A 13,463-nucleotide genomic window follows, 5' to 3' on the forward strand; every position below is an offset into this window, starting at 1 on the left:
GTGCCAGCTAAGACCTGCTGGAGAGCACCCCGGTTTCCCAGCACAGAACTGCAATAACTGAGTGATCAATAAGCAACGTCCTCCGTTCACCACAGGTGGCCTGAGGGCAGGAGCATGAAAACTCCTGCAGATGGAGTGAAACCTGACATAATTGATTCATCTTTAACTGAACTGGCACAGCATGAAGATAGTACATGACAATAACTGATTTCTCTAAGTACCATCAACCTGGCCCAGCCTGTGGCTGGTTCTTCTTTAAGGACACTTTAGTGGCACCTGTAGTCTTTTCTTAGCTCAGTGATCTAGAAACTGCATTAAGATATCAAGAGAACAGGCACAATACATTGGAGAAGCCATTTCCAAAGAATATGAAAAAAAAATCTGGCTTGGAGCCAGGGAACTCATTCACTTGTCAGAGGTATAAATAAAAATGCAAAACAAAACTAAGCTCAGCTTAAAAATACATTGATCCTATGTCATTGCTCAGTTAAAATCCACATACTCAATTCTGACCCCAGTGACATCCATGGGTAAAGTCCTTTAAAGTGTACACCCAGTGATGAAGTGATAAGGAAAAAATACTATCTTCTAAGATACACCCAAAATAGGGGACAAATCATATTAAGCAGTAAATCACTTTAATTAAAACTACTTTACAGCTGGGAATACAGTAGTAACAATGAGGTAATGCAAGGGGAATAGGTAGCTGCCTTATAAAAAGCCCTATTCCACCATAAGCACTGACATTTCAAGGAGGCTGTCATCAGATATTACCCCACAACTGTGCTTGTAGCCAGGGCTGAGCTCTGTGCTTTTCCACGGCGATTCTCCAAAGCCTGATGTGCCCATGCTTTGTTGATGGAGCCACCCAATCAGATGTGAATTGCTGGAGGGTGTGAAGGACCAGGAATCAGAATGGGGAAAATCTCAGAAGTGGAAAAAGATGTACAGTGATTGAAAGGACTTTATGATGCAGACTTTACAGTTATTATGCATATATACATTGTATGCTTCCCCGGAATTTGTATTTCCCGGCCTGTTCACCTCCCTGCTCCTCTGTTTCTCTGCCGGTTGGCTGGAGAAGCTGCAGAAAGGGGACAGCCTCCATTCACCCCTTCTCTCCCTGGTTCCTCCCACGTTCCTCCCTCTTTTGCCCATGTCCCTATCCTGGTTTGTCCCCCCACTTGTCTGTCTCATGCTCCGCCCTATGTTCTGGCCCTTTCCCCTCCCCAGCTGATAAAAGACCGGGTGCACGAGTGAATAGAGCATTCTACCTGCATCCCACCCTCGTGTCCTGGACCTGTGCTGTGCCATGGTCCCATCCTCCCCTTTTGGACCGCGGCAAGAGGGAAATGCTTTGCTAGAGCCAAGGACCTTTACAGACTCTCCTGTCTCATGTCCTGGCCAGCACTGGAGCTTGCTCCCAAGAATTTTGAGGTGGGATTTGCCATGTGACTCCTCGGCACAGTGTTTGCTCAGTAACCAGAGGAGAACGGGCACGTGTGGAGATAACAGGACAGAACATTGAGAACACATAATTCTCTATTCAGAGTGGCATCGGTTTCCTTAATTTTTTCCTCCTCCTGAGCAACGTTTAAATCAATTACAGTAAAATGAATGACTTTCACAAGCCATTTGCTGAGTGCATGGGCTGGGGGATTAGTTGCTAGCTGGGTTCCTTGCCACTCCCCAGCCAATTTAGAAAACATTCAGTGTGAAAAGCTCCTAACAAAAAAAAAGCTTCTGCCCTGTACTTTATTAATATGCTTTCCAAGCAGAGAATCACAGAAACACAGGAGGCTTGAGGATGACAACCTACTCTCTCCCTGCGCACTTAAGGAGAGTTAAGTTATTCTTCATAGGACCTAAACATAACTTTGGAACAGCTATACATTTTCTGAAGCAAAAACACTGGGAGGAGAAACTACTTCTAGATGAGGAAAGCACTCAGCTCAAACACAAGACACCACTGCACAAGCATTTGATGGACCAGAGACACCTGAGCGCAGACAGCTCTTGGGAGGGCTTTAGTCTCTATAGGACACACAGCAACAGGGTAGCACTCTGGTCGAAACAGGCTAGACTTTTCTAGAGGAAAAAGCCTTCTTATCCTTCTTCTGCACCTTTAAAGAGCAAATCAAACTTCTGATTTGCATGTTCAACCCAAGTTATCCATCTTTGCACACCTACACATGCTCACAGGTAACAAGAGCACTTTTCCCTCAGCCCCATCACGATCTGTTCTTTCTCCTACTAAAGCTCATACCCAGGTTACATGCTGATTTTCCAAACAGCACCCACTGATTTGTAGACCTCTTTACAGCGTAAGAGTTGGTGCAAAGAACAGTGCAATTCCTCCTGACCCTCAACCTCGCTGAATATGGAACAGTGGACAGTTTTTTTACCCTTCTGACATGGGATCTCAATTGACAGGTCACACAGAAGAACAGAGAGGGGCAAAGAGGAGACACATTTTCTGCCATTACCCTAATGCCTACTGCTTGGGAAAAAATGCAAAGCCTCTGAAACCCCCTGAGCAATATCAGGGCACAAACAAATCATGGAAGCAATTATATGAGTCTTATGTGTTATTGAGTTTTCACCAGCACTCAGCTAAAAGCTGCTACGCACTCCTTACTCCAAAAAACATTTCTTTATCCAAGTCAATTATTTCCTGAAAAGGTGGCTGGAAAGACCCAAGTGTAGGATGCAGAGAAGGCGGCCTCAGGGAACTGCAGCCAAAGCGGCACTAGTGCCGGCACAAGTTCCACACATCACATCCAGGAGTTACACAGTGTTTTTGATCAAGCAATGCTTCTCCTTATCCCTCCCAGCTTCCAGAGGAAGGTTGAGCTTTAGGAAGCCACAGGACAATCATTTCAACAGTGGCAGTACCGAGCTCCTACCACAGCAGCACACTGTGTGGTTGGGCTATGCCGCCGGCTCTGGATGGCTTCAAGGGGGTGAGACTGTTCCCGGGGCTGGTGGCGGGTCTCCTCCTGCTCCCATCAGGAGGTGGCCAGCTCCTCCGGCACCCAGAACCTGCAGCCAAGCTGCAGATGCTGCTTTTGAAGTGCTGGCTTCAAACAAGGGAAAGAAAAAAAAAGGAAAAAAAAAATCATCCAACCCCAAATCCTTCCTCCTTTTGAAGCCTGGCTTAAAAGCAAATGAGAACTTGCAGCCTTGCTGCAATGTGATGGGACTCTTTGGCCTTCAGGGGCCTTTAAGTACATCTGAAAGGCATTTAACACCAATAAAATAAGCTGAGCTCTTGCTGGTATTTTTCCTACCCCCCTTGCACATTATCCCCAGGCTGCTGTGAGCCATCTGTGCCCTGCTTTCCAGGGGAAGCAGGGTTAGGTAGAGGGGAGAGATTCAGGGATGGAGAGGGAGGCCTGGGTGAAAAGCAGAGGCTGCTGGAAGTGTTGTCAACCCGCCTGGATTGTCATGGGGACATGGGCAGGTCGGCTCATGGGGAGAGAAGCCTGAGCTAGTGCCTAACACTGTTGATATGGAAGTGCTGTTTTGTGGGCTCTATTCCCTCTAAAAATTTTGCCCAAGGGAGTATGAGGTGATTTGCAGGGAGCTCTCTGTGGGGTAGAGTTGGTGTTTCCCATGCTGGACCATGTCCCTGCTCTCCCAGTCCCTTTCTGGCTCTAGTCTCTGAGTAGCAGGGCAGACCCAGCGTGGGCACTGGGTCATGCAGCACCTGGCTGCGCTTTTGGTGTGACGTGGGGTTGGTAGGTGTGAACACAAAATACCTCCAGACATCAGATATCTGTCAAAATGTGCCTGCACTAACTGCCAGATATATTTTCCCAGGTAGAAGGCCTTGCTGTCTGAATGGCCATTCTAACCTCCAGAAGTATCAGTTAAACCCAGTCACATGAGGCAACTTAGGTTTCCAAACCAAGGGGTGCTTTGAAGCCAGCAGAAAGCAGCTGAGAGAGCAGCTGGAGAGCTCCCCAGGTTTGGGGCTCAACGCAGCCCCATGGGCAGCTGCAACCGAGAAATTTGTGGTGTCCTCACTTACCTTCTCACATGAATTTTAAAGGCAGGTGAGAGAAGTAAAGTAATGTTTTCTGCCAGCTGTGAAAAACCTTTTCTCGGAAAGTGTTTAAGGGATAACAGGTCAGCTCTTCAAGCCACAGATCAGGCTGTGTGTGCTGGGAAATGCAGGTGGGTATTCAAAGCCACTCCAATTACCCCAAATCCCTCTGTTGGAGTTGTACAGTTGGGATACAGCTGTCAGTATGAAGAACAGCAGCTACAAAAAAAGGCCAAGCAGAGGAGTGGATCCTGCCAGGCAGGCAGTGAGGAGCACTGCTGAGCTTCCCGTGGGATGACTGACAGCCCAGGAAAGGGCTTGAAAAGCCAGCCTTGCTCTCCTTTAGCACAAGACCAGCACCCAGAGGACAGGTTTGTGTTTCACAGGGGAGTTGTCTGGTTCTGTGATCGGGGCTATCTGCAATGTGGCAATTTCACATTGGGAAACATTTCACTTTTATATCATCCCCACGGAAGGAGCCTCAAATATTACTATAAAAACCAGAAAGACTGTGATTTCTTTGCATCTCCACATGTGTGGAAATCAGGTTGTTCCACACACTGGGCAGTCAGTGCCCAGTCTCTCTGGTGAAAGGAGCTGCAGGTGTGTCCAGCCCTCAGTGGTGCAGTGAGAGCTGGTGTGAGGAGCACACTCTGCTCTCTCCACCACATGGTCAGCAGCTGCCTTGTGCATGTTTATGCCAGCCCTGATGTAATTAGCACCTGGACGTGTGTTAAATGAACCAAGCTTTCCAATTTTTCAGAGTAAAACTCTAAAAGAAACAGCTGCAGGGCTGACAGAAATATGATTCTTTCAAAGTCTAATGAATTGTATAATCATTTCAGTCATTATTTTGCATCTTCCTTCCATAAATGCACAGCCACGAGTCCTTGGAGCACCACGAGTTTTAAGCCTCACCAAGCCTATCCTTCAAGATCCATCACACATGTTCCCAAACCCCTGTCAGGGATCAGAAACAAGCAGGGCACAGGCAGAGTGTGCTGGGGGGGTGGCTGTGCTGGGGTCTGATGGGAGTGGTAGGGCACAGATGACCCCATCACAGTTCAGAGACCCTCTCACTTTCACCTTACTGTGTTCAGCTCAGCACAAGGGCAGGAAGACACAGGATGGAGACTGATGCCAAACATGTGCCATTCACACTCCAGCACACTGGAGCCACTGTTAAGCTGAGGGCAGAAAGACTGCCTGGGCCCAGCCCTGCCAGCCCAGAAGCCAAATGGCCATTCTGCAGACTCACGAAAAAGACATAAAAAATATGAAGGCTGGGGGAGTCCAAGTAATCTGGGGCAGCAAAATAGGGAGCAGTGTTGTCCCTTGTCTCCCTCCACAGCCAGCAGTGAGGGCACTTCAAGAGGGCCATGGTGATGGCTCCAGAGGCAGCACCTGCAGCTAACTGAGAGGATCTATGTCTTTGGATTCCTGTCTAGTGCCTAACTGCATTCAGATACTAAAATGAGGAAGATTTATGTGGATAGACAGACTGCTGTCATGTCCTCTCAATCTGGAGGAAAATACTGCAAGTCAACACCTGCCTATTCCATACACTCCCTGCTCTGTTCATCTGACTCAGTTATTTCCAGCTGGTACAATTTTCAATCCTTTGAAAAGTAGATTCAATTGACTTTTAACCACCAGGTAAATATAGGAGACATATATCTGCTTGCCTGCATTATTTCTGTTCTATTCAGAACACCTATGGGTTTTTATCCCTGAAGGGTTGTGATTGAAATGTAATAAAGGATAGAAATACTGAAAAGTAATATGTGAAATACATAAGAATGTGTTCAAGACTGCATGCTCCCCATCCAGCTTGATTTGAATCTGTCCAAACAAATTCCAGTGTTATTGCAAAATTCCCTCCCTAGCTTTACATGCAGCAGTGCTGGAAAGGAGCAGTGGTGTGAGTGGAGCTGTGGGAGCTGCTGCACCAAGCAGTTTAAAGCAAGAAGGCAGCTAATGGCAGGCTGGTGACCCAGGGAGCACAGCCATCTCAGGGAAAGGGATATTAAGCTCCTGGGTTTGCAAAGGGAATTGGGCTGATAGGAACTTAGATCTAAACTGCTTTAAGCCATGCAATCTCACATACAAGCTGCCAGAGACAGCTGGGCAAGAGAACATGAGGCACTTCAGTAGAGGTGATGCTGCCCTTGGGAAGGAAGGGTAGGTCCCAGCCCCCTGGTTGCCCAGTCGAGGGCAGGTCTCAGCAGCTGTGCCAGAGGCTGCATTGGCAAAAAGGAGTTGCTGCAGAAACCAGTCCCTGAAGGTGCAAGAGCTTATTTCAGCCTGTAGCCTCAGATGGTGTTCACAGACAGCCATGTCTGAAGTACCACAGGGTTCTCAACCCCAGGACTTCAGTCCTCTTCATCCTCCTCCTGAGTATACCCAGTCCTACAAAGGGTGCTTATGGCATTTTGAACCCTGAATTGCTTCTGGGTCTGCAGAAGTACAAACTTTTACACAGGCACTGACCAGCTCATTTTCGGAAAACCTCACCAGTGGTTTGCTACGACAGAAAGCAAAACCAAGGAAAAATCCCAGCCTGCTCCAGCAGTTCTGTTTGTATCTGGGTGTGGTGAGCTCCTTCCCACCTCAATCCCTGTTGATGACACCAGCACCTTTGGGACCTGCTGCTCCCCACTGCCTGTGCCCCACATAGAGATTCTGCAGGACACAAGAACACACACCTCTGCCATGCAAAAACTGGACAGCTCCAAAGCAAGAGGTGGGATAACACCCAGTAAACATGGGGATATGAGGGTATTCCTGCCACTCAACAGTGCCGTGGAACAACACTCTCATAACATCTATTTACAAACACTAATACTATCTTTTAAGCATCAAGAGAAGGTCAATTTAGACGAATGCTTATTTTTACTACAAAAGTGAAATCCTTTAAATGAAATAAAATGTTATTTATGGTTTTATGTACTTGCTGCTGATGCTCTGAAAAAAGATCAGTCACTGAAAGGATGGAGATGTGCCACTGAGCACATGGGACAGGACTGTTCACTTTACTTGAGATGTTTTAGCACAGTGGTTTCCTAAGTGTGGGAAAAAGATTACATTCTTCATTTTATTCAGTAAGATCAATCTTACTACTTCACTGAAAAGGAACTGGAAGCTGAAAGACAGAAGTCAACTGTGTCGTTTCAAGCTGTGAAAAAAACTGGGTATGAAAAATGGCTGCAATCTTGAAGGACATGAGGACCAGGAACGACCATACTGTCTTTGTTATGTTATTGATTTGTTGGAAATGCAAAGCATGTTTAGATAAACATTATTTTCCATATGTGTTCAGCACATTCACTTAGCCATTAAAAACATTTTAAAAAATTCTATTTTGGGGCCTTTTTAATTGGAATTCAGCTCCTATCCAAATGCAGCTTGACCCACCATGTGTTTAAAAATTACTCATATGGTAAATAGGAAAGCTGCCACTTACCTTATTCTAACATAAAAGTTTAAAAAATAAGGCTGAAACGTATTGTGAGATACAGGACTTCTTAAATATAAATTTACTGATAGACAACTTTAACTGGTAAAAGAAAATACAGGACTTAGTGAAAAAGCTTACAAAGAAAATCATTATATTTTGTTTCAAACTCAAATAAGAATCAGACTTAAGAACATCTCCTGAGAAAAGGAAATGCAAACAACTATTAAAATTGATTATTTGAGTAAGTATTTGTTGCTTGCATAGCTAGTGTTGCTTCACATCAATCTCCACTACCTTGGGGAAACTTAAAATTTAGAAACAAGAACCAATGAAGACCCAGCAAAGGAAAGATTGTCATAATAAATAATTTTCTGACTGACGAGCAAAATTAATTTCAAATTACTTCCTCTCCCTGCCTTTGGAATTAGAACATACTTCTTTACTCTTTCTGCACTTTCCTGCAACATTCACAGGTTGTCACGACTGTGAGGGAAGTTTTGGGACTCTGGACATTCTTTGCCATGCCCAGGGCAGCTCTCCTCCCTGTCCACCAGTGCAGTATGGGCATGGCTGCAAGGACCCTGCACAGTCTGACTGCGCTTTTTGGGCATCCTGGTGCAGACAGGGTCACCTCTGCTACCTGTCCCCACAGCACCTCGTGCAGCAGTCCTGGCCTCAGCAGTATTGCAATGTGATAGGAAACAAAACCAGCCAGGACATTCCTGTTTATCATGTTGCACCTCCCTGAGGATTTTCTAGTTTTGTTTTTTAAGGGGTCATCCTCAGACCCTGCCATTTCTACCATCTCAGTTTTCCTCCCCTCCCCAGTATTTCAGTTCACCCCCACCACGTATTTCCCAGGGGCACATTCTCGCTGGTGAACAGGGCACCTGTTTGCACCAGTGTGGATCTCTGAGCAGCAGCTGGCAGGCAGCAAGTCTCCCAGCACAAGGCCTTCTCCTGTTCACATGATGCTTGGAGTTGGAGCAAATGCTGGTTTTGGGCGCCTGCCAACCTCACAGCCAACGAACAGGATCCTAAACAGAACTGGGATATTTGTTTTCTCTTGCCCTGGCAAGCAGCACAAGGTGGCATCCCTGGGGAAGCCCCTTCTCCGAGTGCCTGTCACTAGGGACTTTGTGGCTGCTGCTGTTTGGGTAGCTTCTACTTCATGCAGGTGATGAAAAATGCACTTGGTATTGTGCAGCTTAAATGAAAACCTGCATTTTGTGCTGAAAGCACAGCTACAGAAACACAGAACCTGCACGTGAACACAGAGCTGCTGCCCCAACACCCCCACCCAGGTGTGGCCATAGCAACCCCTCACTGTGTGCCAGGGCAGGTGCCAGCCTGCACACCCATCCCCAGCCCTGCTAGGCCACCTGGGCTGTGAGAGCCCCACCAAGCACGTGTGTGTCCCCCGTCCCATCCCAGATGGCAGCGCTCCCACTGCTGTCAGTGCTGGGGCAGGTCTGTGGCAGCAGCCACGGCATCAAAAGTTTTAGAACTCGGTGTCAGAGCCCGCAGTCTGTCAGGGTGACTTTGCTTTGAAAGCTTGGATGGTAGTAAAGATGAAAAACGGTTTTGCCATTTTCTCCCCGTCTGCCCTCAAACTATTTATGCCCAGCAGGAACACAGAGGGCCTGCTCCCACCACATGGCTCCTGTTCCTATCCCTGTATGACTACTGGCCACTGGCCAAGGGCTACCTGAAGCAATGGCTTCCTCTGAGATCGGAGCAGCTGAAGGCTGGGGATGAAACACCCCTTGGGCACAGTGGAGGCACAGCAGGGATTAAAGAAATCTCCTGAAATCCATGCCAGCAGCTCAGTCAGGGCAGGCTCTTCCCCACTGTAAGACAGCCATGAAATCTGGCAAACAGCATCAGTCCTCCTCTAGAGTGCCCAGTAACGCTGACTCTGCACAAGGACTTGAAACAGCAACAGGATATACGGGATATACTGACACACTGAACTGGAAGTATCCGAGAAGCTGAAACCAGGAGGGTTTTATTAGAAATCCACAGTTTTTCTGGGATTTGCAAATAAATAAAACTAAAGCAATCTGATTTTTTCTGAAGTCCAAAGGTAGGTATTTTTTTTCTAAGTGTCCTGGCTTTCTCAGACTTCCTGACCGAAACAGTCACCAGTGCTCCACATGAAATTTCAGCTCAAAGAGCCAGTTTAAAGACTACTGCTACCAGTTGACAGGAAAGTCAAACCCCAGTTTTTGACCTTAATAAAAGTCTTATACACTTTCTTCTAACATTGTAAGTATAAAGCAATGCGAAAAATTACTAAAACCAGGGCATCAGTTGTGGGTTGAGTCCAGCACTTCATATCCATTTGACACAAGTGTAAAACCACAACTAATAAAGGAAATTGGGTAAACCAGGCCTTTCGTTTGAGACACAGCTGAGGGCTACCAGGGCATCCATAAAATGGATTTCTCTCCTCAGCACTCTCACCCCTTCTTGCCTAAAGTACAGGGCCTGAAGACAGGGGAAATGGGCCAGTTTTGTTCCTCATTACAAAATCGGCTCTCAGGGAGGCTGTGCTGAGGTTTCCCTACTCAGTTCATGCAGACTGTGCTACAACAGCAAGACACCAGGCTAACTGCAATCCCACAGAGGGCTTCTGTGAGACAGGAATGGTTGGGACCCTCCTGAAAGACCTCCATCCTGAAGGAATGGGCTGGGGAAAGGCTGAGGGAAAAGGAGGATCTGTGACTCGTCATGTTCCCCACATCCTGTTTGATGAGTGATCCCCAAGAGAAGGAGAATTCCGAAAGCGGGGAGCAGAATCAAAATCCAGTGGGTCAGAAGCCTGCAGTTGCCCTGCCAGCCTTTACCCACCAATCTCAGCTACAGGCAGGGTCATGCCCATAGAGCTCGAAATCTCTGCCATTCAGAGGATTTATGAAAAGTATTTTACTTTTGTCCTCCTGAAATTACATCATTCTCCTCTTTTATCTGCCTTAAGTGTCAGGAGAGTGTGATGTTAATGAGATGTACAAAGGCTTTTGGGTAGCTGAACAGTTTTATAGTCCCACATTGATAAATTAATGCATTTGTCACTGTTACCACATTAATGTTTCTTCCAGAGATCAAAGTCTGGATTTGCTGCATTGTGGTACCGTCCTCTGCTGTGCATTATCATGCATTACCTTCTGAGAAAATGAATTGTGATCCTGTATTTTTACATTCACAGTTTAATCACACCCTGATTGTCACACCTGCTGATTCCCATCTCCACGTGCACTATGCAAGCCATTTTTGCAGTGTGGATTTTCTCCTTGGTACCTGTTTGAAAAGCCTGAATATCTTGTTTCAGGACAATCACTTTCTTCCGGCCCGAAAGGCTGCTTCTGTAGCAAAGAATACAGACAACTTCCTTCCTTCTGGAACCCTGGATTCAGTCATGTTAATTTACATTTATATAGCACCTTTCATCCCTGAAGATCCCTATGCACTTTACAAACTCCCTCTTCTCTGTACACAGAACGTGTACAAATAGACACAGCTACATAAACAGACACAGCAGTCCCACCACTGACTGCTGAAACACATCCCTCTCTCTGTATTCCCAGCACACTCGTGGCAATCCACCAATGGTGCAGCATATCACCATCAAGGAGGAAAAGAATGCAGAGCAATTTAGAGGCACAGCACTTCCCTGTCAGGGAAGCACAAGGAATCTAGGCAAGCAATTAAATGGCTTTACAGCCTGGGCGACTGACATCTCCTTGGCACTCTGCTACACAGGTTAAAATCAGGTAAAGACTGGTTTGTGGTGAGTTACACCTTGCTGCCTCAGTGCTGCTTTCAGTGCTTGTAGAAGTCCAGGCTTGCTGCTTCCTTCCACTGAAGGGGTGACCCTCAAGCAGTTTGTTTTATAAAACTGAAAAGTAGTTGTTGATTAGCTCCTGCCAATCTGAGGGTGGAGGAGAAGGGAGAACCCCAACATACCTGAGACACCTTTTTGACCACGTCGCTGCCCACCAGAAAGCCCTGTGCGTAGGAACGTGCTGCGATGAAGGCTCGGGTTGCCTTCACCTTCAGGTCCCTGGGAACTTCCCCAAAGGGTTTGTGCTGCTCTGCGTGTTTCACCATGCAGTCCAGGTACTCATCTGTGATGTGGTACTGGGGATTCATCAGCTTGAAGAGCCGCTCCAGCAAGCGTGTCCAGAACTCATTGAGGGCCTCTTCCAAGTTGATGTTGGAGCTGCGGTAATAGCGGCGCAGCTCGTTGTACAAGTCCTTGAAGACCTTCATATTTTGAGTGTACAATTCTCCATACATGCTTGGAAAAGCATCATAAAGGGCCTTTTCTGACTTGTTCAACAAATCCTGGAAATAACCTGAAAAACAAGAAAAAGGAGAGGTGATGTATTCCAGAGAAGCTGGAATCCAACAGGCTGTGTCATTTGGCAGCATAACTGAATACCCTGAGAAAAGAGAAGGGCCCTAGTGGAGCTTTTCCTCCAACCAACCTTACCCCACTCTCAGACTTGAGACTTAGCTGAGAAGATTGAGGGAGGAACCCCACAGTGCCAGAGAACCATGGTCTGGGCCTCAGGGTCTGTCAGCCTCACCTAGAACCAAACCTGAGTCTCTCTGGGTGCAGAAGGTGTCACAGTACTACTCATAGGTTTTCTTCACAACTGGCACTGCTTAACGCATACCACAACTTGCCAAATGTCATTTCCACAGCCCTGGTGAGATGAAGCAGGGCTGCTACTACCAAGGGTCCCAACCCTTCCCAGAGCCACCCTGTCAGCCCTGGTCGTGGCAGCCAGCCTGGCTCTGAGGCACAACCTGCAAAGCCAGTCCCAGGAGCTGCGTCAGGAACAGGCACGTCTTCCTCTGGATTTCAAGACAGGGCTGTACCCAAGGGTTTGTGAACGGAGGCCAACATTATCATGTCTGAGGTTCTCATCCCATTTGCTTTCTTGGATGTGCATCCTGCTTTTGTTTCGGTAAAAATAACTAAATGGTTTTACAGCCTAAGTTCAACAGCCATAGATGTGACAGAAATGTAACTCTCTTGTACGTACAGCAGGGTAAAGATGACAGATTCGACTCCTCCCTTAACAACTGCCAGCTACCTTCAGGCTGAGAATGCGCAGTGGGGGACTCATAGCAGGACTGCCCTGATTCAATTTATTGATTTACGTGAGCAACTTCAATCATCATTTAAGTCAGTGAGAAGCAAAATAATTTAAATAATAATTTTCATTTCAATTACATTTGTATTTTTTAAGGCCTTTTTGAAGCAAACCTGATTATACTATTCTCTAAATCTAAATTACTATTATTTTTTTTGGTGATGCATGATAAGCTCTAGTTGAAGAGAAACTGTTACTCAATTAAAATCAAACAGCATGTATAAATTAACTCCACTGTGCTAGGCATATAAGGAAAGAAAAAAAGCTTCTGAAAAATTCATATCGCATGTACAAAGCTTTATTAAACAAAGTGCTATTTTAGGGAATGGCACTGACTACAATTAAAGATCTCTAAAATTGTAGAACTACAGTTCTATCGTCTTGTTTATATTCATGGACTAGAAGCACCATACAAGCTTTCCTACAGTAATAATCTCTCATTGGCTTCTCAGATTTGAAGCTAAAACTCAATAAGTGGATCAACCAGTGAAAAGACCCTTTGCATCTTCACCACAGGCTGCTAATACCAAAACTTCTTGTACTATTTTAACAAAGACTATTTTAACTAAGTATTAATAGCCTGGCCTCCTCCAGCCACAATTGTGTGCTCCTTAATACTTTAAAATTTGATTTAAGTGCTTTTAAAAGACTGCGAGTAAATCAGGTCTTAGCAAAAGTCTGGTTCAATCACTTCTGCAGAAAATAAAAATATGTTGTCTAAAATGTTGAATAAAAACTGGTTTTCAAGTGTACTTTTGGAAGAAATTTACTCTTATTCAACCTGACCAGGTTG

General features: G+C 46.0%; 1 protein-coding gene across 4 annotated transcripts in view; it reads right to left on the minus strand.

The window, feature by feature from the left end:
• GPC1 (glypican 1) overlaps positions 1 to 13,463 on the minus strand; it is a 202,872-nt gene that overhangs the window by 17,325 nt on the left and 172,084 nt on the right. For all 4 annotated transcript variants that reach the window (XM_027661853.1, XM_027661855.1, XM_027661856.1 and 1 more), the window contains exon 3: positions 11,472 to 11,863. In XM_027661853.1, coding sequence (XP_027517654.1) covers positions 11,472 to 11,863 — 392 coding nt within the window. The remainder of the gene's footprint in view (positions 1 to 11,471; positions 11,864 to 13,463) is intronic.

Source organism: Corapipo altera, unplaced genomic scaffold (assembly GCF_003945725.1).
Source record: "Corapipo altera isolate COAL_440 unplaced genomic scaffold, ASM394572v1 175, whole genome shotgun sequence".
Taxonomy (NCBI): Eukaryota; Metazoa; Chordata; class Aves; order Passeriformes; family Pipridae; genus Corapipo; species Corapipo altera.